Source organism: Pan paniscus, chromosome 3, assembly GCF_029289425.2.
Source record: "Pan paniscus chromosome 3, NHGRI_mPanPan1-v2.0_pri, whole genome shotgun sequence".
Classification (NCBI taxonomy): domain Eukaryota; kingdom Metazoa; phylum Chordata; class Mammalia; order Primates; family Hominidae; genus Pan; species Pan paniscus.
In genome coordinates this window covers 40,142,282-40,166,238 of record NC_073252.2, presented here as the reverse complement: position 1 = coordinate 40,166,238, position 23,957 = coordinate 40,142,282, and the positions used below count along the sequence as shown (strand labels likewise).

Here is a 23,957-nt window from a genome sequence, read left to right as displayed (position 1 = left end):
AAAATAGGCCAGGCGCAGGGGCTCACACCTGTAATCCCAGCACTTTGGGAGGCCGAGGCGGGCAAATCACGAGGTCAGGAATTCGAGATCAGCCTGGCCAATATGGTGAAACCCCATCTCTACTAAAAATATAAAAATAAGCTGGGCGTGGTGGCGTACGCCTGTAGTCCCAGCTACTTGGGAGACTGAGGCAGATGAATCGCTTGAACCTGGGAGGAAGAGGTGAAGTGAACCGAGATCGCACCACTGCACTCAAGCCTGGTGATAGAGGAGACTCCATGTTAAAAAAAAAAAAAAAAAGAAATCAACCAGTAAGGCCAGGCGCGGTGGCTCAAGCCTGCAATCCCAGCACTTTGGGAGGGTGAGGCGGGCAGATTACCTGAGGTCAGGAGTTTGAGACCAGCCTGACCAACATGGTGAAACCCTGTCTCTGCTAAAAATAACAAAAATTAGCCGGGCATAGTGGCGGGCGCCTGTAATCCCAGCTACTTGGGAGGGTGAGGCAGGAGAATTGCTTGAACCCAGAAGTCAGAGGTTGTAGTGAGCCAAGATCACACCACCACACTCCAGCCTGGGCGACAGAGGGAGACTCTGTCTCAAAAAAAAATTAGCCCGGTATGGTGGCACACACCTGTAGTCCCAACTACTTGGGGGCCTGAGGCACAAAAGTCGCTTGAACCTGGGAGGCAGATGCTGTAGTGAGCCGAGATCATGCCACTGCACTGCAGTCTGGGTGACAAAGTGAGACTTCATCTCAAAAAATAATAAAATAATATAAAAAATAAATAAAATAAAATATATGTACATATACAAAACTCCATTTAATAATGGGCAAGCTACTGAGGAGAATGAAAGATAAAATCGTTGTTTAATTAAATGTAACACACAAAGAAATATCAAATTTGGCCGGGCGCGGTGGCTCATGCCTATAATCCCAGCACTCTGGGAGGCCGAGGCGGGCGGATCACTAGCTCAGGAGATCGAGACCATCCTGGCTAACATGGTGAAACCCCGTCTCTACTAAAAATACAAAAAAAAAAAAAATTAGCCGGGCGTGGTGGCGGGCGCCTGTAGTCCCAGCTACTCGGAAGACTGAGGCAGGAGAATGGCGTGAACCCGGGAGGCAGAGCTTGCAGTGAGCCGATATCACGCCACTGCACTCCAGCCTGGGCGACAGAGTAAGATTCCGTCTCAAAAGAAAAAAATAAAGAAATATCAAAAGTGACAGGGAGAGCCTAAAAAGAGAGCAGCTTTTGGTCCACTTAATAGTTTGGATGAGGACACTTTTAAATGGATTCTGCCTGGTACTGTAAATGCCCAAGAACAAAGCATTGACTTTTGGGCAGAGTTCTAGCAAATCAGCAACTGTGGAGTGTCAGATTCGCAATGACTGCTCTTGTGTAATACGTCAAAAACAAGTCAGTGAGCTGAAATGCAGTATCTTTACTATTTTTAAGTTGACGTTAAAGGATGTGGGAAAAAAATAGACCAATGGGTACCCATCAAGAATAATTTGAATAAACAATCGAGTATCATTTTAAACTATGGTAGTGGTCAGTTTCAAGAGCTGAATGCGATTTCATATTATCGTATCCTTTTTTCAACTTTCTCTTCGGAAATTTTGTGTATGCTCTTGATTTTTTTTAAATAGGCAAGTGTATGTTCTTGCGTTAATTTGTTTCAATTACATACATTAAATTGCTCAAACACTGCTGCGTGCACTGTTTTTACCTGATAGTGGTTTTCCTTTGGATGACAGAAAACGTTAATGCTTGGTAGGTTTAAAACATTTTTAAAAAATGAGCTCTTCCTTATTTACAAGAATCACCCACCCAATTAATAAATGCTTATTTCTGGGTTCCACTCTCAGAGATTTTTATGTTTATGTATATTTTTTATATTTTTTAATGTTTTATTTTATATGTTATATTTTTATATGTTTTATGTTCATATATATTTTTACGTTAAAAAACATATATTTTTATGTTTTTTAATCTTTGGAGTTGGAAACCTACGTTTTCAGCCAGTACCCAAAGTGATTGTGAGGCCTGGTGGCCCAAAGACCATACCTTGAGAACGACTCGACCCAGTGCTATTTTCATGTTTTGCAGCTTTCAAAATATTAACTTCAGAAATCTAAGGAGGGTGGGCAACTCGGGTGGCTGTCAGAAGACCCGTGAGCCGCTCACGCTGCGCCCCATTGCACAACTTTCCTTGACTTTGCAGATCTCTTCCTGAGGAGGAAATCAGTTCATTTTCACCGAGCAATTAACTACCTCCCAACCAGTTCCGTCTATGTCCCTCAGGATGACCCCCAAAAGTCACCAGCTCATCGCCGCTGCGAAAGATAAAGCGCTGTTTGCCCTGCGTGCCCTCGCAAGGCCGCGGGAACCTGGGCTCGCTTCCCGCCTCCCGGGCTCCTCCTCCTCTCGCCCTCTCCGGTCGGGTCCTCCGGGAGGCGCCCCGCGCGGCAGGTATTGGCGCCAACCGGGTGGCGGCGCTGTCCGCCCTGCGCGCGGCCGCCTCGGGCCCGAGGGAGGCGGATGCACGGCCGGCGGAGGAAGGGGAGGGAGCGAGGAGCGCGCGCTGCTCTCGCGTGCTCTCGCGCCGCTCGCGTGACCGGCCGGTGTGTGCGCGAGGCGCCGGCTCCCGGGGCACGGACGGCCGGGCGCGCGCCTCTGCGAGGGGCGTCCGGGTCCGAGTCGGCGGTCCGGGCCGGCGCGAGGTGCGTGTGGGCGGGCCGCGGGGGTCCCGGACGGACACAAGCGCACACACTCCCGGAGGAGCCTTCGAGGTGCTCTTCCTCGGCCAGACGGAGAGCGGCACTGTCTCCCCGCCCAGCGCTCACTCGCCCCGCGTCTCCCCCCGCGGCGGCTGCTCCTCCTCGGCACCGCCAGCCCCAGCGCCGCTCCCGGGCGGGCGGGCGGCGGCGGCGGGACCCGCGGAGCCGCTTTGTGTGCAGCCCGACTAGGGGCGGCGGCGCAACCACCTGACAGAGGCCCGGGCGCTCGATGCACCTTCCGCCCGCATGAGGAGGAGGTAAAGGCGGCGGCGGCTCGGCTCCCGCCCTAGGCTGCTGGAGGGAGGGGACGGAAGGGGAGACTGGAGGGGGGGCCGCGGGTCCGAGGCCCGGTGGGGCCGCCCGAGGGTGCCGGGAAGGCCTCGGCGGTGCCGGAGGCGCCAAGCGGCCGGGGGCCAGAGAAGCAGCTGGGGTCCCTCAGCCGAAGTTGAAGGAACAAAATGTGAAGTGCGGAGGCGCGTCAGCCGCTTCCTGGCGTGGGGCTGAGGGTGGAGGGCGGCTTGTTTTCCCCTCCCGCGGGGGTGAGGGAGCGGAACAGGGGAGGGGCGGCAGCGCGGCGGGGACTACCCCGGGTCCGAGGCTTGGCTGGGCAAGGGCGTTTTGTTCCCGGGAGCCGCCGCTGCGCGTGGGTCCGCTGGGTCCCTAGTTTTGCGGCCTAAGCCGAGCCCTATAGGCCTCGGGTCTGGTTTCCCGGAGGGGACTGGCCGGGCGGGACTGGGTACTTCCCCACCGCCGAGCGGGGGCCTTGGGGTCCTTGCCGGCCTCCCGGGGCCGCCAAACTTCGGACCCTGGTGCTCGGGGGTGGATTTCATTGTGAAAGGCGGAATGGGAAACTCCTGGCGCTGTTCGGCGCCTCCCGCGGCCACGGCGGCTGGTGCGGAGGAGCCCCGTGAGCCTGGGGCTGGCAGGGCCGGGTTGGCGGGGCCGGCGGGGTTCGATCCCTGGGAAAGAGCGGGTGGCGAGGCCGCTGCCGGGTCCCCGGCCTCTGGGGAGACAGGGCCTTTTCCAGATTAGAGAGATTTGAAATGAAAAAAGAGGTTACAAAGTCGCCCCTTTCCCGCTGAACTTTGGTTTTCTGACCGATAGAGGCCGGTAGAGGACTGTGAACCAAAAGTTGTCCCCCAGGATGGACTTCACCGCGCAGCCCAAGCCTGCCACTGCCCTCTGTGGCGTCGTGAGTAGCGACGGGAAGATCGCTTACCCTCCGGGGGTAAAAGAGATCACCGACAAGATCACCACGGACGAGATGATCAAACGCCTGAAGGTAAGTGTCTGGACGGATTTTGATGTCTTTGGTAGAAGGCGCTTTCTCCTGTGATACTGCTACCCTGCTCAGTCTGGCCTTTAGAGTTCCAAGTTTTTTAGATCTCTTACCCCCTCTGAAAGGTACTGTTGTATCTCAGATAACATCTTTGAGTGAGTTTTGTAGGGATATAACCATTGTGGGAAATTTAAAAGGAGTGTGATTTTTCAAAAACTTAATGGTTTTCAAGCATAAGAATTTGTGTTTTTAGAGTTTTTTCTGGAGGTATTTAATGAGAATACTGTTCAGAGTGGCTTGCAAACTTAGGTGTAGGCAGTAATTTGCCTAAGAAGTTTCCTATTTTCAGCTTCTGAAGGGGATTGATTAAAGCGCAAAGTCCTTTTTAAAAATTTGCATAATTTTCTATATCCAGAAGCTTAAATATGTATATATGGTGGTTAAACTTTGACAGAAGGTACAGACTTTTCATAATTCAGGCTTAAAGTAAGATGATTTAAGTCTATACGTTCAAAGGAGTTTAAGAGTATTATGGCCCTTTTTATGAGGTGTCAGCTAATTTTGTTTAAGCATGGCAGTCCTAAGGTTAAGGTTTTAAATTTCAACCTCATGTTTGTTAGTTTTTTGGTTTCTGTTCCACTGACATAGATTGTGGCCAGAATCTTAACAAATAAGTGATATTCTTCTTGTAGGAACAGCTTGAAGCAGTGGTTCTGAGTCAGGGCAACTTTGACCTCCAGGAGATGTTTGGCAATGCTGGAGACATTTTGGTTGTCACAATTGGTGCTAGATTGGAGTAGGTAGGGGAAGACCAGAGGCAGTGAGTCCGGCTAGGAAACTGTAAACAGTAGTCTAGGTGAAAGACGTTGAAATCTTCAGGTAGGGCTATGGCATTGGTAATAGTGACTAGGAAATGATTTAACAACTTTTCAGAGTTAGAATCAATCAGAATTGGTGGGAGGTGAGGGAAGCAACATTGTTGACAATGTTTCCACCTTGGGCCACTTGGCCAAATGTATTTTAGGGAATGAGCTTGGCCTCTTGCTCTTGCAGCCCAGTAAATGTACCTAATGTTGCATTTTAATGAGTACAGTATTTAAAATATTCCTGTGGTTTAGTTTTCAGACTCTAATTTGGTTCTGCAATTTGTTGCCTTTTTGGAAGGAATAAGACAACAGTTCCTTTCATTAAAACAAATCTGTGTGCGGCGGCGGGATCTCAGCTCACTGCAACCTCCACTTCCCAGGTTCAAGCTATTCTGCCTCAGCCTCCCAAGTAGCTGGGACTACCAGCGTGTGCCACTACACCCGGCTAAATTTTTTTTTTTTTTCTTTTTTTGAGACGGAGTCTTGCTCTGTCACCTAGGCTGGAGTGCAGTGGCGCGATCTCGGCCCACTGCAACCTCCACCTCCCGGGTTCAAGCAATTCTGCCTCAGCCTCTCTAGTAGCTGGGATTACAGGTGCCTGCCACCACGCCCAGCTAATTTTTGTATTTTTAGTAGAGATGGGATTTCACTATGTTGGTCACTTTGGTCTCGAACTCCTGACTTCGAATGATCTGCCTGCATCGGCCTCCCAATATGCTGGGATTACAGGTGTGAGCCACTGCTCCCAGCCCCTTTCATTAAAACAAATCTTGGGCCCGGTGCGGTGGCTCCAGCCTGTAATCCCAGCACTTCGGGAGGCCGAGGCAGGCAAATCACCCGAGGTCTGGAGTTCTACTAAAAATACAAAATTAGCTGGGCGTGGTGGCGCATACCTGTAATCCTAGCTACTGGGAGGCTGAGGCAAGAGAATCGCTTGAACCCGGGAGGCAGAAGTTTTGATGAGCGGAGATCGCGCCATTGCACTCCAGCCTGGGCAACAGGAGTGAAACTTCATCTCAAAAAAGTAAAATAAAATAAATAAAGCAAATCTTGATACTAAAGATTATACATGAATTGAGCTGCTTGATTGATGCTTCTAAAAGTTACACTGTTTTGGGAGTGAGAAATTATGAAATATAAAACTGTTAAACAATTGATGGATCGTTAATATTTATTGTTTTCAAATTAAGAATATTGAAACCTTGAATTCTAATGTTGGATAATTTGGTTAAAAAATGGAAAGTTGATGTGTTAGAACACGCTCTGTTGACATGACTCATGGAACCTGTGAAGAAGCTGGTCTCATAGTACTAAGTGGTGGTATAGGAGCAGCTTGGGGATAGCACCTGGCATATTGGAATGGATGAGGTCTGGCACCCTGAGCAGTCCAGCGAGGACTTGGTCTCAGTAGAGCAGTTTGGCTAGGAGGAGAGTATGCAGCACGGTTTTTATTTATTTTTGAGACAGAGTCTCGCTCTGTCGCCCAGGCTGGAGTGGGTGCGATCTCGGCTCACTGCAAGCTCCGCCTCCCGGGTTCACGCCATTCTCCTGCCTCAGCCTCCCGAGTAGCTGGGACCACAGGCGCCTGCCATCATGCCCGGCTAATTTTTTGTATTTTTTTAGTAGAGACGGGGTTTCACCGTGTTAGCCAGGATGGTCTCGATCTCCTGACCTCGTGATCTGCCCCTCTTGGCCTCCCAAAGTGCTGGGATTACAGGCGTGAGCCACCGCGCCCGGTCTTGCAGCACGGTTCTGAGTCTGTGGAATAGCTGCCATGAAGTAACCTGAAGGAGGTGCTGGCTGGTAGGGGTTGATTACATGGTTGGGCACAGCTCGTACACTTGCCATTCTCTGCATATGCTGGTTAGTGAAGTGAGCCTGGCACTCTTCTTTGCGCTGAGCTAAAGCTACATACGATGGTTTTGTGGCCACAGTTCTACCGTTCATTTCTGTAACTGCTTTAGTGGCTTCTTCCGGGAAGGAGAAACATACAAAACCAAACCCTTTGCTGTGACCACCCTCCATCATAGCCTTTGCACTAGTGATTGTACCAAATGGAGAAAACTCTTTCTGGAGACGTTCATCATCAATACTATCATCAAGATTTTTCACGTAAATATTAACACCCTGGTATCTGCTGGCTGCAGCTACTCCTGCTGTCCACACCGTTCCACAGTATAAATATGCTGCGGGAGTTCGCAATCCTCAGCAACATCTTAATGCACAGCCACAAGTTACAATGCAACAGCCTGCTGTTCATGTACAAGGTCAGGAACCTTTGACTGCTTCCATGTTGGCATCTGCCCCTCAAGAGCAAAAGCAAATGTTCATATGCTCGAGAGTCCAGAGTCACTCTGTTCTAAGGTTCATGAAGCTAGCTATATTACAAGCCCACCAAGCTAAAGAGGCTACCCAGAAAGCAGTTAACAGTGCCATTGGTGTTCCTACTGTTTAAAATTGATCAGAGACCACGAAAAGAAACTTGTGCTTCACCAAAGAAAAATATCTAAACATCGAAAAACTTAAATATGGAAAAAAAAATTGCAAAATATAAAATAAATTTAAAAAGGAAAGGAAACTTTGAGCATTATGTACCGAGCAAATGCCAGGTCTAGCAAACATAATATTAGTCCTAGATTGCTTATTGATTTAAAAACAAACAACAAAAAAAACCCCACAAAAAAATAATAAAATATAAAGACAAATTACTGTTTTACAGATCCTGGGAAAAATAATTTTCAGCAAAGTACAAAAATTTAAAGCATTCCTTGTAATTCTTTACTGTGGAATAGCTCAAAATATCAGTCCTATTTTAAGTAACAGAATTGATAACTGAGCAAGGAAGAGTAATTTGGATTATAAAATTCTTTTTTTAATAAAAAATTCCTTAAACAGTGAAAAAAAAAAAAAAAGGAAAGTTGTGGTTGGGTACAGGGGCTCATGCCTGTAATCCCAGCACTTTGAGGGCTGAGGCAGGAGGATCATTTGAGCCCAGGAGGTTCAGACCTGGGCAACATAGACCCTGTCTCAATTTTATTTTTATTTTTATTTATTTATTTATTTTTTGAGACGGAGTCTCGCCCTGTCGCCCAGGCTGGAATGCAGTGGTGCAATCTTGGCTCACTGCAAACTCCGCCTCCCGGGTTCAAGTGATTCTCCTGCCCCAGCCTCCCAAGTAGCTGGGATTACAGGTGCGTGCCACTATGCCCAGCTAATTTTTGTATTTTTAGTAGAGACGGAGTTTCACTATGTTGGTCAGGCTGGTCTCGAACTCTTGACCTCGTGATCCGCCCACCTCGGCCTCCCAAAGTGCTGGGATTACAGGCGTGAGCCACCGCGCCCAGCCAACCCTGTCTCTATGTTATTTTTTTAAGGTGTGTTGGGGAAGTTATGACTACTTATGTACATTTTCTGTTTGAAAATCGATTATCAGAAGTACTGTTAACTATAAATGGACATACAATCCAGTGGAGAATGAGCATCGAGTTTGATTATCCATTTGTTATGAGTTCTTTTGGAAGTTAAAATTGACGTTCATATCAACCAACTTCAATGTCCTACTGCCAAAATGTTTTCTGAAAAATTCTTTTGATTTTGTATTTCTTCTGCCTTCCTATTTTGACTTTGTACTTAATTAGGGATCCTTCCTTAAAGTATTATGTCTCATTGGAAATGTAGATTTTTAACCATACTTAAGTATTTTTGAAATTTTGTTTTTTTATTAGAATCTTAGTTATTGATAATTTTATAAATTCAGGAGTTTATTATTATTATAACATAGCAACAGTGTTGAAATGCTATACAAATACAAAGAGAGCTTAAGCCCGGTCGCAGGGGCTCATGCTTGTAATCCTAGCCCTTTGGGAGGCCAAGGCAGGTGGGTCGCTTGAGCTCAGGAGTTCGAGACCAGCCTGGCCAACATGGTGAAACCCCATCTCTACTAAAAATACAAAAATTAGCCAGGTGCGGTGGCACACCTCTGTAATCTCAGCTACTCCTGTGGCTGAGGCATGAGAATCACTTAAACCCAGGAGGCAGAGGTTGCAGTGAGGCATTATGCCACTGCACTATAGCCTGGGTGACAGCAGAGTGAGACTCTGTCTCATTAAAAAAGACCTTAAAGGCAGGCCCGGTGCGGTGGCTCACGCCTGTAATCTCAGCACTTTGGGAGGCCGAGGCGGGTGGATCATGAGGTCAGGAGATCGAGACCATCCTGGCTAACACAGGTGAAAACCCATCTCTACTAAAAATACAAAAAAATTATCCAGGCGTGGTGGCGGGGCCTGTAGTCCCAGCTACTTGGAAGGCTGAGGCAGAATTGCATGAACCCAGGAGGCGGAGCTTGCAGTAAGCCAAGATCCCACCACTGCACTCCAGCCTGGGTGACAAAGCGCGACTCTGTCTCAAAAACAAACAAACAAAACAAAACAAAAAACATCTTAAAGGCAATTACAAAGGAATTCAGCGGTGTTTGGTCCTGTTCTCCTCAGTTTTCAAGAATGGAACAAGGCTGGGTGTGGTGGCTCATGCCTGTAATCCCAGCACTTCAGGAGGTCAAGGTGGGAGGAACACTTGAGCCCAGGAATTTGAGATAGGCCTGGGCAACATGACAAAAACCTATCTCTACAAAAAATGCAAATATGGTCGTAGCTACTCAGGAGGGTGAGGTGGGAGGATCACTCAAGCCCAGGAAGGTCAGGGCTGCAGTGAACCGTGATCCTACCACTGCACTCCAGCCTGGGTGACCGAGTGAGACCTTGTCTTAAAAAAAAAAAAAAAAAGGAACAAGCGGTTTTACAGTGGAACCATAATCTTAGAATTAGAAGGATCTTAAAGGAAATTCTGGAACCTCCTCTTACTTCACAGATAATGAAAGTTAGGCCAAAGTATCCAAGTAACCTTTACCAAAATCAGTCACAGGGCAGTTTAGTGGCAGAGGGCAGGGGCAATAACGCCATATTTACTTTGGTTGTTATATAGTTGCTTTCTTCTAAGGAATCTAAACTAAGTAGAACTAAAAAGTTGTAACTTTTATCATGTAGTTGAAGACATTACAGTGAAATGTGAAGAGAATGAGAGTGAGTTTGGTCTTTTGTAGGGAGAAAAAGGACAGCTTTTTTTTTTTTTTTTTTTTTTTAAGCATTTGAGAGAAACTATTGTGAAGCTTTGAAGCTTCGTTGACAATAATTCTTAGAGTATGTCTTTGAAAGAGCTAAGATATGTTTTCCTATACTAGAGCTTTTCATTCCTGTTTCCAGGGCATTACTTTACCTATTTTTGTTATGTCAGGCCACAGTGGTCTTCGGTTGGTTTCCTGAACATGCCATGTTTATTTCTGTCTAGACAGGTTCCTTTCATTAAATAGCCCATATGTTCATTTGTCATTCATTTGTTACTTCTTAAGGGAAGCCTTTAAGGTTCTACATTACAGGCTGGGCGCGGTGGCTCACGCCTGTAATCCCAGCACTTTGGGAGGCCAAGGCGGGCGGATCACGAGGTCAAGAGTTCGAGACCAGTCTGACCAACGTAGTGAAAGCCCTTTTCTTGGAGCGGAGATCACATCACTGCATTCCAGCCTGGGCAACAGGGTGAGACTCTGTCTCAAAAAAAAAAAAAAAAAAGATTCTACATTACATACCCTTCAACTCCTTCATATTACATTTATCCATACATTTATTTGGTTTGTCTCTTTAGCTTCTCTGTAAACCTTATTAATACAGATACCGTGTCTGTTTTTGATTCCTCCCAGTGCCAGGCTTAATGCCTGGCACATAATTGGGTGCTGAACAAATATTTGTTAAGTGAATGAATGAATATTTTGTATTAATACTGAATTAGAGAAATATTTTTATTTTTGAAAGTAAAGGATAATTTGAAAAAATTTCAAATTGCAGCTAAGGACTTTCCTTTTTTTTGAGACCAAGTTTTGCTCTTGTTGCCCAGGCTGGAGTGCAATGGCCTGATCTCGGCTCACTGCAACCTCTGCTTCCTGAGTTCAAGTGATTATCCTGCCTTGGCCTCCTGAATAGCTGGGATTATAGGCATCCACCACCACGCCTGGCTAACTTTGTATTTTTAGTAGACACGGGGTTTTACCATGTTGGTCAGGCTGGTCTCGAACTCGTGACCTCAGGTAATCCACCCACCTCGACCTCCCAAAGTGCTGGGATTAGGGCGTGAGCCACTCCGCCTGGCTAGGACTTTTCAAACTAAGGAGTTTGTGTCTTAGAGATGGTAACATAGGTACAGTACTTAGAATTTTGGAGTCAACAGGTAGTTCAGAGGTTATGTATTTCTGTTCTAATTTTTCAGGTGAAGAAACTGACCATTTGATAGGTTGTGAACAACGCTAGTCACCTAAAGCTGAAAAGTGTCATTAACTTCTGCTACTTAGATAACAGAAGTTACAATTATATATTAATCGACAAATATTAAAACCATACTAAAGTTAGCTATGTGGAAGGACGGCCAATAGTTTAGTATCATTGTTACATTAAGAATCACAAATAGCTGGCACGGTGGCTTACGCCTGTAATCCCAGCACTTTGGGATGCCTAGGCGGGCGGATCACCTGAGGTCAGGAGTTCAAGACCAACCTGACCAACATGGAGAAACCCCGTTTCTACTAAAAATACAAAATTAGTTGGGTGTGGTGGCACATGCCTGTAATCCCAGCTACTCAGGAGGCTGGGGCAGTAGAATCCCTTGAACCTGGGAGGCAGAGGTTGCAGTGAGCCGAGATCACGCCACTGCACTCCAGCCTGGGGGACAGGGCAAGACTCTGTCACGAGAAAAAAAAAAAAAGAAAAAGCATACACTGAGCAAGTGATTTTTTAAAAAATTCATATTACAGGCCGGGCACAGTGGCTCATGCCTGTAATCCCAGCACTTTGGAAGGCCGAGGTGGGTGAATCACCTGAGGTCAGGAGTTCGAGACCAGCCTGACCAACGTGGAGAAACCCCATCTCTACTAAAAATATAAAATTAGCCGGGTGTGGTGGCGCATGCCTGTAATCTCAGCTACTCAGGAGACTGAGGCAGGAGAATCGCTTGAACCCAGGAGGCGGAGGTTGTGGTGAGCCGACATGGTGCCATTGCACTCCAGCCTGGGCAACAACAGTGAAACTCTGTCTCAAAAAAAAAAAAAAAAAATTTTCATATTATAATTAAGTAATCTAAGCACCATTGCACTCCAGCCTGGGCAACAAGAGCGAAACTCCATCTCAAAAAAAAAAAAAAAAAAAAATCACAAATAGCCATCCTCCCATATAGTTGTGGGTTCTGAAACTAATACACGGTTCACATCTAATAAGTGACATTTAAAATACACTTATAGGTCTGGTGTCCTCTGGCTTATGCCTGTATTTCCAGCACTTTGGGAGGCTGAAACGGGCAGATCACTTGAGCTCAGGAGTTTGAGACCAGCTTGGGCAATATGGCAAAACCTCATTTACAATAAAAAAAAATAAAATACACTTATAAATAGCTGTGCAAATTCCATAAAGGGCTTAATGGAATTAAGTTAGTTATGTAGTATATCCTATATCATGGATTACTACAGAGCTATTTACTACACACATACTTTGTTTCTTTCTTGCTTGCTACTTTGGAGGTAAGAGGGCCTTGATAATTATTGGTGTTTTGTTTGTTTGTTTGTTTGTTTGTTTTTAAGATGGAGTCTCTCGGTCTATTGCCAGGCTGGAGTGCAGTGGCGCAATCTCAGCTCAGCCTCCTGAGTAGCTGGGACTACAGGCTTCCGCCACCACACCCAGCTAATTTTTGTATTTTTAGTTAGAGACGGGGTTTCACCATGTTGGCCAGGCTGGTCTCGAACTCCTGACCTCATGATCTGCCTGCCTTGGCCTCCCACAGTTCTGGGATTACAGGAGAGAGCCACTGTGCCTGGCCTTTTTATTTTTATTTATTTATTTTTTGAGATGGAGTCTTGCTCTGTCGCCCAGGCTGGAGTGCAGTAGCGCGATCTTGGCTCACTGCAACCTCCGCCTCATGAGTTCAAGCAATTCACCTGCCTCAGCCTCCTGAGTAGCTGGGGTCACAGGCGTGCACCACCAGGCTTGGCTAATATTTTGTATTTTTAATAGAGACGGGGTTTCACCATGTTGGTCAGGCTTGTCTCGAACCCCTGACCTCGTGATCCACCCACCTCGGCTTCCGAAAGTGTTGGGATTACAGGCATAAGCCACCGCGCCAGGCATTTCTTGATTTTTAAACGGAGGGATGGATAGAGTGAAATTTGTTTCTTTTCTTTTCTTTTTGAGATGGAATCTCACTCTGTTGCCCAGGCTAGAGTACAACGGCAAGCTCTTGGCTCACTGCAACCTCTGTCTCCCAGGTTCAAGCAGTTCTCCTGCTTCAGCCTCCTGAGTAGTTGGGATTACAGGTGCGTGCCACCACACCTAGCTAACTTTTTATATTTTGGTGGAAATGGAGTTTCATCTTGTTGGCCAGGCTGGTCTCGAGCTCCTGACCTCAAGTGATCCACCCACCTCGGCCTCCGAAAGCGCTGGGATTACAGGCGTGAGCCACCACACCCAGCCTGAAATTTTTTTTTTCTTTATTTTTTGAAAGGGAATTTCACTCTTGTTTCCCAGGCTGGAGTGCAGTGGCAAAATCTCAGCTCACTGCAACCTCCACCTCCCAGGTTCAAGCAATTCTCCTGCCTCAGCCTCCCGAGTAACTGGGATTACAGGCACCCACCACTACACCCGGCTAATTTTTTGTATTTTTAGTAGAGACGGGGTTTCACCATGTTGGCCAGGCTGGTCTTGAACCCCTGACCTCAAGTGATCCACCCAGCTTGGCCTCCCAAAGGACTGAGATTACAGGCATGAGCCACCATGCCCGGCCTGAAATTTGTTTCTTATATTCCTCTCTTAACTATCTGATCTCAGAGAGCAGTGCTCCAGACATTAATACAGCTACCCTGGTCTGCTATATTATTCTGTCACAGAAACAAATAAAAATACCTACTGTTTTGTTGCTAAGAATTCGAAAAATTAGGGTTTTGTGAAAGTATCCCCGTTTTTTCCCACCAGGTGTATTTTCCTTATATTTTCTCTAATCATTCTTCCTGTATCAACCATTCTCATCTGGCCTATTTGATGGTTTAGTGGGAATTAGGATATGGTGGAATTGATTTTAACGTAGGGCCATCCCCCTTTCCTCACAAACCTTGTTAGAGGTGATGAACAGATTAAGGGCAGGACGGCCATAATTCTTTCCCTTTGCTTTCCTCCAGGAGGACCCCTGAAGTACTGGTTTGGTTGTAATTATTTTTACTTCCATGAATGATTTTTATTTATCCCTCATTGCTACACAGCGTGATAATTTTGCATGTAATTAAGTATATAATTTTAACTCTAAGTTCTGTTCATATGTTTTAATATTTGTATTGCAGAAGATTCTGCTCAGAACATTAAAAATTAAATGGGGAGGCAAGATTTCTTAAAATCATGTCCTAAAATAATAGCCAATGTACATTTGTGAGGGGAGGCTTAGTGCAGTATAGTTCTTATTTCAGACTTCTGTTTGTGTAGAACTGTTCTGGTTATCTGTTGCTGTGTAACAAACTTTTTAAAAGGTATTTTAAAATTTTCATTATGGTAAAATATACGTAACATAAAATTTATCACTTTAATCATTTTTAAGTGTACAGTTCTTTGGCATTAGGTACATTCACATTGTTGTGAAACCATCACCACCATTCATCTCCAGAATTTTTCATCTTCCCCAACTGGAACTCTACCCATTAAACTCTAACTCCTCATTTTTCCCTTCCCCAGCTCCTGGCAACAACCATTCTGCTTTTTGTCTAGATGTCTTTGACTTACTCTCCACTTGATCTTAGCCAAAAGGCTCAGAAGCGATTACCTTACTCTCAAATAATTGAAATCATACAATATTTGTCGTTTTGTGATTGGCTTATTTCACTTAGCATATACCTTTAAGGTTCATCCGTATTATAGCATGTGTTACTACTTCCCTTTTAAAGCTGAATAATATTCCATTGTATGTATGTACTACATTTTGTTTCTCTGTCAGTGAACACTTGAATTGTTTCCACTTTTTAGCAATTGTGAGCAACTTTTCTTATTGTCTCACAGTTTTGTGGATCGGGAATTCAGGCAGGGTTTGGCTTGCGTCTGCTACACATGGCTACTGGGCTCACTCATTGGTATTCAACTAGTGACTAGATTGGTCTAGATGATCCACAGTGGCTTTACTTAAACACTTGATACCTTAGTGGGAACAGCTGAAAGGCTGGACCCAGCTGGGTTCTTTTCTGTAAGATGTAGTTTTAGGGTTTTCCACATAGTCTTTCTAGCAGAGTAGTTGGGCTAAGGGTTCCAAGACACCATGGAGGAGGTTGCCAGAAATTGGTCCAGAAATGGCATTATCACCTCTACCTTACTCTATTGGTTAAAAGAAAGTACTGTTGTCATAACCCAGCTCATACTCAAGGGGAGAAAAAAGATGAGCCTTACCTCTCAATAGAAGCAGGAAATAATTTGTAGCCATGATTAGTCTACCACAGGAGCTCTTGTGACAAGTCAAAGTATGCTAACCATGTGTACTTTTAAATTATTATTTTATTATTATTTTTATTATTATTTTTTGAGACAGAGTCTTTCTGTCACCCAGGCTGGAGTGCAGTGGCGCGACCTCGGCTCACTGCAACCTCTGTCTCCCAAGTTCAAGCGATTGTCCTGCCTCAGCCTCCCAAGTAGCTGGGATTACAGGCATGTGCCACCATGCCCACCTAATTTTTATATGTTTCACCATGTTGGCCAGGCTGGTCTCCCAAAGTGCTGGGATTATAGGTGTGAGCCACCACACCAGGGCATATTTTATTATTATTTTTTGAGATGGAGTCTTGCACTATAGCCCAGGCTGGAGTGCACTGGCACGATCTCGGCTCACTGCACCTTCTGGGTTCAAGTGATCCTCTTGTCTTGGCCTTTGGAGTAGATGGGACTACAGGCGCAAAACCCCACCATGTAATTTTTAAATTTGTTGTAGTTTTGGGGGTCGCTCTACGTTGATCAGGCTGGTCTTGAACTTCTGGCCTCAAGCCATCCTCCCACCTCAGCCTCCGAAAGTGATGGGATTATAGGCATAAGCCTCTGAGTCTGGCTTGCATTGCTATTATGATATAATTTCTTCAGGCCCTTTCAGTATATAGGGCTGAGAAATACATCCCCCTTATTTATACAACTTAATTTAATCAGCCAGTCAGCCATGAGTTCAGTCTGTTACCTCCATTTGAACCTCTAGCACAGAGTACTTCTAAGCTTCCTCCATTCCATATTTCTGTCTTCTACAGGCAAAACCTGGATTTCCTCTAACATCCATAAGGTTATTTGTACTACCCTACTGTAAACACAATCTAAATACAGAGCTACTTTACCAGTATCCTTTACAGAATTTCTTTGTGGTTCTTTTTGTCCCATGAAAAGTATATGAAGTACCATGTTTGTTAGTTAGTTAAATTTGAATTCTGTATGTTAATCAATTTTTATAAATAGCTAATTTCAGGCTGAGGCAGGAGAATCACTTGAACTTGGGAGGCAGAGGTTGCAGTGAGTCAAGATTGCTCCACTGCACTCCAGCCTGGTGACAGAGCGAGAGTCGGTCTGGGGGGGAAAAAAAGCTAATTTCTTTGTGTTCTGTTTATCAATTTATATATCTATTTCTTGACGCTCCCTCTCCCCCACCCCCGCTTTTTGAGACTGAGTCCCACTCTGGTACCTAGGCTGGAGTGCAGTGGTGTGATCACGGCTCACTGCCGCAGCCTGGATCTCCATAGGCTCAGGTGATCCTCCTACCTCAGGCTCCCCAGTAGCTGAGACCACAAGCATGCACCACCATGCTGGGCTAATTTTTATAGTTTTTGAAGAGACAGGGTTTTGCCATGTTTCCCAGTCTGGGCTCAAGCATTCTACCCACCTCAACCTCCCAAAGTGTTGGGATTATAGGCATGAGCCACTGTGCCCAGTCAACTGTTTATTTCCACTGGCAAATGTAATCCTTGCTTTATTATTATTATTATTTTGAGAGTGGCTAGGATTACAGGCCACTGTGTGCAGCTAATTTTTTTTTTTTTGAGATGGAGTCTGGCTATTGTTGCCCAGGCTGAAGTGCAGTGGTGCGATCTCAGCTTACTGCAACCTCCGCCTTCTAGGTTCAAGTGATTCTCCTGCCTCAGCCTCCTGAGTAGCTGGTATTATAGGTGCCTGCCACCATGCCCGGCTAATTTTTTTGTTATTTTAATACAGATGGAGTATCACCATGTTAGCCAGGCTAGTCTCGAACTCTTGACCTCAGGTGATCCAACTGCCTCGGCCTCCCAAAGTGCTGGGATTACAGGTGTGAGCCACTGTGCCTGGCCTAATTTTTGTATTTTTAAAAGAGATGGGGTTTCGCCATGTTGGTCCAGGCTGGTTTTGAACTCGACTTCAAGTGATCCACCCGCCTTGGTGTCCCAGAGTGCTGGAATTACAGGCGTGAGCCACCAGGTCGGCCTGATTTTTTTTTTTTTAATTGTGGTAAACATATAAAATTTACTCTCTTAACCATTTTTATTATTTTTTGTTTTTTTGAGGTGGAGTTTTGCTCTGTCGCCCAGGCTGTAGCACAGTGGTGCAGTCTTGGCTCACTGCAACCTCCACTTCCCAGGTTCAAGTGATTCTCCTGCCTCAGCCTCCAAAGTAGCTGGGACTACAGGCATGTGCCACGACCTCTGGTTAATTCCCCCTCTTCCTTGCCAGATGGAGTCTCGCTCTGTTGCCAGGCTGGAGTGCAGTGGTGTGTTCACTGCAACCTCCGCCTCCTGGGTTCAAGCGATTCTCGTGCCTCAGCCTCCCAAGTAGATGGGATTACAGCCTTGTGTCACCACACCTGGCTAATTTTTGTATTTTTAGTAGAGACGGGGTTTCACCATGTTGGCCAGGATGGTCTCAACCTCCTGACCTTGTGATCTGCTCGCCTCGGCCTCCCAAAGTGCTAGGTTTACAGGCATGATCCACTGCGCCCAACCTGCCTACTTTTAATTTGCAGTCAAATAAGCTAATTAATGTTTTCCAATGAAGCCAACTTATTGCTTCCTGGCAACAAGAGTAGTTCTGTGTGAGAATAATTAAACATAAGTGTCATGTTGAGGTTCAGTGGGGTAAGAACTCTAGATTTCCTTAAAAACTCAGAAAGAGGCCGGGCGCGGTGGCTTACGCCTGTAATCCCAGCACTTTGGGAGGCCAAGGCGGGCGGATCACAAGGTCAGGAGATCAAGACCATCCTGGCTAACACAGTGAAACCCCGTCTCTACTAAAAATACAAAAATTAGTCGAGGGTGGCGGACTGTGTCTGTAGTCCCAGCTGCTGGGCAGGCGGAGGCAGGAGAATGCCGTGAACCCGGGAGGCAGAGCTTGCAGTGAGCTGAGATTGCGCCACTGCACTCCATCCTGGGCAACAGAGCGAGACTACGTCTCAAAAAAAAAAAAAAAAACCTCAGAATTCAGTGATACCTTTTTAGTTTGGAGAAATGTGGGTAGGAAGGGATGGGGATAGAATTTTAATAACAGAAATAATGTTGAAAGCTTCAAGCCTCACTTAGGTCTTAATTGAAGATCTTGAATTAAATAGAAATTAGGTTAAGGCTTATTAAAAACCATATATGAAGTAAGTAACATTGACATGTATGAAGGCCAATACTATGGTTTATATATCTTGTATCAGAAATCTATATAATGCTCACAGTAAGAGAACAGGTTTAAGGACATTAATGAATTTTATTTCTGTTGGCTTTTATTTTCACAGTTAATTGTTAAAACAGTTTGGCTGAGGTTATTGGCACATTAAAATATTTCCACATGGCTGGGTGCGGTGCCACATGCCTGTAATTCCAGCACTTTGGAAGGCCAAGGCAAGAGGATCACTTGAGCTCTGTAGTTCCAGACCAGCTTGGGCAAAATAGTGAGACCCGGACTCTATTAAAAAGGAAAGATGGCCAGGCACGGTGGCTCATACCTGTAATCTCAGCATCTTGGGAGGCCGAGGTGGGCTGACCACCAGAGGTCAGGTGTTCGAGACCAGCCTGGCCAACATGGCGAAACCCCGTCTCTACCAAAAATACAAAAAAAATTAGCGGGCATGGTGGCGGGCGCCTCCCAGCTACTGAGGAGGCTGAGACAGTGAGCCGAGATGGCGCCACTACTCTTCAGCCTGGGCGACATAGCAAGACTTCATCTCAAAAAAAATAAATAAATAAAAAATGAAAGAAAAGATTTCTTGAATTCCCTGGTGCAGAAAGATAAAATAAATGGAGTGAGTGGAGTTTTTACAATATATGAAATCCAAGATTATACTTTTCAGGGATCAATTCTATAGTTCGTTACAATATATGAAATCCTGATAGTTTTTATTTGCTGAAGACAACAGATCAAGAAAGTTCTAGCTGGTTGTGGTGGCTCATGCCTGTAATCACAGCACTTTGGGAGAGCGAGGTGGGAGGATTGCTTGAGGCCAGGAGTTCAAGGCCGGTGAGACCCCCACCTCTACAAAAAATAAAAAATTAGGCTGGGTGTGGTGGCTCACGCTTGTACTGCCAGCACTTTGGGAGGCCGAGGCAAGTGGATCACGAAGTCAAGAGATCAAGACCATCCTGGCCATGATGGTGAAACCCTGTCTCTACTAAAAATACAAAAATTAGCTGGACGTGGTGGCGTGTGCCGGTAGTCCCAGGTACTCAGAAGGCTGAGGCAGGAGAATAGCTTGAACCCGGGAGGTGGAGGTTGCAGTGAGCTGAGATGACACCACTGCACTCCAGCCTGGGCGACAGAGTGAGACTCCGTTAAAAAAAAAAAAAAAAAATTAGCTTTGTATGGTGGCAGGTGCCTGTAGTCCCAGCTACTTGGGAGGCTGAGGTGGGAGTATCACCTGAGCAGTGAGCTAGGATTGCACCATTGCACTCTAGCCTGTGTGACAGAGGAAGACCCTGTCTCTTAAAAAAAAAAAAAATGTTCAAGATAACTGTTGCAATAGAAAGTTGAACATAAGCATAATGAAGAAATTTTCTAAATTTCTTTCCCTTGCTGTTGGCATTCGGTCTTTGACATTAATTCATAGCTTCCTAGCTAGTTTGCTTCTACACAGTTACAATTGTGCCTAGACCCAGAATCCCTCAGCCTTTGGAACTTATACACATATCATTGTTTTTGTGTATTATGTGATATTTTAAAAGTTGGTAACTTCCATAATATATGTGTTTTTTTGTTTTTGTTGTTTTTGTTTTTTGAGACAGAGTGTCACCCAGGCTGGAGTGCAGTGGTACAATTTCGGCTCATTGCAACCTTCGCCTCCTGGGTTCAAGCGATTCTGTGTCTTAGCCTCCCGAGTAGCTGGGATTACAGGTGCGTGCCACCACGCCCAGCTACTTTTTGTGGTTTTCTTGTTTGTTTTTTTGAGACGAAGTCTCACTCTGTTGCCCAGGCTGGAGTGCAGTGGCGCGATTTCAGCTCACTGCAACCTCCACCTCCCAGTTTCAAGCGATTCTCCTGCCTCAGCCTCCCAAGTTGGTGGGACTGCTGGTTACGTACCACCGTGCCCAGCTAATTTTTGTATTTTTAGTAGAGATGGCGGGGTTTCACTGTGTTGGCCAGCCTGGTCTTGAACTCCTGACCTCATGATCTGCTTGCCTTGCCCTCCAAAAGTGCTGGGTTTACAGGCATGAACCACCACGCCTGGCCTAATTTTTGTATTTTCACTATAGACGGCGTTTCACCTTGTTGGCCAGGGTGGTCTCGAACTCCTGACCTCAGGAGATCCACCTGCCTCGGTCTCCCAGTGTATTGGGATTACAGGTGTGAACCACCATGCCTGGCCTTACGTGTTGTTTTTCTGTTATAAAATTAATGCCTTGCTGGGTGTGGTGGCTCACGCCTGTGATCCCAGCACTTTGGGAGGCCAAGGCAGACAGATCACTTGAGCTCGAGAGTTTGCTACCAGCTTTGGCAGCATGGTACTAAAAATACAAAAAATTAGCTGGGTGTGGTGGTGTGCACCTGTAGTCCCAGCTACTCAGGAGGCCAGTTGGAAGGATCACCTGAGCCTGGGGAGGTAGAGGCTGCAGTGGTCGTCATGATCGTGCCACTGTGCTCCAGCCTAGACGACAGTGAGATACTTGTCTCCAACAACAAAAAAAAAATTTAGATTAAACATTTTTAGCTTGCAACTAGGGTATAAAATAAAAAAATTTAAAAAGAGATAAACATTTAACACTTCCTACTAAAGTAGTGGCATTGTGATTTGTGTTGGTAAAGCCAGCCCTTAAATAACAGCATTTAGTTCAGTAAGGGAAAGTGATACTGGGAATAACAGTAGAATGGATTTTCATATGAGATTATCATATTTTGAGACGATTGTAATTTACAATGTGAGTGCCAATTATGTGGTTGGATTGCATTTGTTTCTTTAGATAAAAAGATCACTAAGAATTTTGATTGTCAAGAAATTCATAGAGAAGGTGACAGTTGGGCTGGGATTTGAAGTCTCAGACTTGGGTAGGCAAATGAATGGTAAAACATTCCAGGCAGATGAATGGCAGAAAGGCAGAAGCATGTTTGGTGTGTTTAAGGAAAATAAATAATAAATAAATATTTATTTATATATTATATATATTTTATATTTATATTATATATATTATAATTATATTTATTTATATATTATATTATATTTATAATAAAATAAATTATAGGCAGTGGCTCATGCCTATAATACCGGCACTTTAGGAGGCCAAGACAGGTGGATCACTTGAGGCCAGGAGCTTGAGACCAACCTGGCCAACATGGTGAAACCCCATCTCTACCAAAAATACAAAAATTAGTCAGGGGTGGTGATGTGCGCCTGTAATCCCAACTACTCAGAAGGCACAAGAATAGTTTGAACTCACGAGACAGAGGTTGCAGTGAGCAGAGATTGTGCCACTGCACTCCAGCCTAGGTGATAGAGTGAGACTCTGTCTCAAAGAAAAAAGAAAAGAAAAAAAAAAAAGACAAGAAATGAGTACTACTATTTTGCTTGTGCTGAGGCAAGTTAGGGTTAGGTAAGGCTTAGGTAATTCCCTACCCGTACCTTTTTTTTTTTTTTTTTTTTTGAGACACAGTTTTGTTCTTGGGCCCAGGCTGGTGTGCAGTGGCGAGATCTCAGCTCACTGCAACCTCCACCTTCTGATTTCGAGCGATTCTCCTGGCTCAGCCTCCTGAGTAGCTGGTACTACAGGCGCACACCACCATGCCCGGTTAATTTGTGTAATTTTAGTAGAGATGGGGTTTCACTATGTTGGCCAGGCTGGTCTTGAACTCCTGACTTCATGATCCGCCTGCCTTGCCCTCCCAAAGTGTTGGGCTTGCAGGCGTGAGCCACCGCACCCAGCCAGATTTTTGTATTTTTAGTAGAGGCGGGGTTTCACCATGTTGGCCAGGCTGACCTTGAACTCCTGACCTCAGGAGATCCTCCTGCTTCGACCTCCCAATGTGCTGGGATTACAGGTGTGAACCACCATGCCTGGCCTTATGTGTTGTTTTTGTTATAAAATTAATGCCTGGCTGGGCGTGGTGCCTCATGCCTATGATCCCAGCACTTTGGGAGGCAAAGGCAGACGGATCACTTGAGCTTGGGAATTTGCTACCAGCTTAGGTAGCATGGCGAAACCCTGTCTCTACTAAAAATACAAAAAATTAGCTAGGTGTGGTGGTGTGCTCCTGTAGTCCCAGCTACTCAGGAGGCTGAGTTGGGAGGATGAGCTGAGCCAGGGTTTCTCTGTGTTGGTCAGGCTGGTCTTGAACTCCTGACCTCAGGTGATCCACCCACCTCAGTCTCCCAAAGTGCTGGGATTACAGGCGTGAGCCATCACCCCCGGCCTGTGGAGTCTTTTTTTAGCCTCATGTCCAGATCACATAGCATCTTTGTTTGTACAGGAATCCATTTCTTTTTTTTTTTTTTTTTTTTTGAGATGGAGTCTCACTCTGTCGCCCAGGCTGGAGTGCAGTGGTACAGTCTCAGCTCACTGCAAGCTCTGCCTACCCAGGTTCATGCCATTCTCCTGCCTCAGCCTCCCAAGTAGCTGGGACTACAGGCGCCCGCCACCACGCTCGGCTAATTTTTTTGTACTTTTAGTAGAGATGGGGTTTCACCGTGTTAGCCAGGATGGTCTCCATCTCCTGACCTCGTGGTCCGCCCTCTTTGGCCTCCCAAAGTGCTAGGATTACAGGCCACTGTGCCCGGCCCAGGAATCCATTTCTAGTTGATGCTGTCTGAGTAAATTTGTTTGTTGCTGAGATTATAGTCATCTGACAATAGGTGTGAAAGCTGTGGATGAGTAAAATTTAAAGAGTGGCTAGCAACATTTTATGTACTTAATTATAATACAAATTTTAAAAAATCACTTAGTGTATGCTTTTTCTTTTTCTTTTTTTTCTTGCGATGGAGTCTTGCCTTGTCCCCCAGGCTGGAGTGCAGTGGTGTGAGCCCCCACGCTGGCCCTAAGTAAACCTTAATAGTAAATTGATGCCATTATTTTATTTTGTTAAGTTTAATACTTGAAAATTGGGTTAAGTTCTGTGGCCATGTATAATTATCCTATAACTTCAAATGCTTATTGAATATCCTTCACGTAGCCACTATAGAATAAGTAGAGGTGGATTCCTTGTGTGTGAAAAGAAAATCATTGAATAAAAATTTTTCCTAAGATTCATGAAGATTGAGTCAGTGTAGATAAAGAGAATACTTTGTTTCTGGCAGAAGTTATTTAGAAAATGTCTTTTGGCTGGGTGAGGTGGCTCACGCCTGTAATCCCAGCACCTTGGGAGGCTGAGGCAGGTAGATCACTTGAGGCCAGGAGTTTGAGACTAGCGCGGGCAACATGGCAAAACCTCTTCTCTACAAAAAATACAAAAATTAGCTGGATGTGGTGGCAGGCGCCTATAGTCCTGCCACTCAGGAGGCTGAGGCAGGAGGA

General features: G+C 45.5%; 1 protein-coding gene across 5 annotated transcripts in view; it reads left to right on the top strand.

The window, feature by feature from the left end:
- Window positions 1-2,565: 2,565 nt before the first annotated feature.
- Window positions 2,566-23,957, top strand: part of PDS5A (PDS5 cohesin associated factor A) — a 153,350-nt gene continuing 131,958 nt past the window's right edge. For 2 of the 5 annotated variants that reach the window (XM_055111285.2, XM_063603532.1), the window contains exons 1-2: window positions 3,115-3,247; window positions 3,887-4,064. In XM_055111285.2, the coding sequence (XP_054967260.1) occupies window positions 3,927-4,064 (138 nt within the window). In that variant the 5' untranslated portion in view covers window positions 3,115-3,247; window positions 3,887-3,926. Of the gene's footprint in view, window positions 3,040-3,114; window positions 3,248-3,886; window positions 4,065-23,957 lie in introns of those variants that run through there. The other 3 variants (XM_063603530.1, XM_063603531.1, XM_055111286.2) reach the window with 3 other exon arrangements.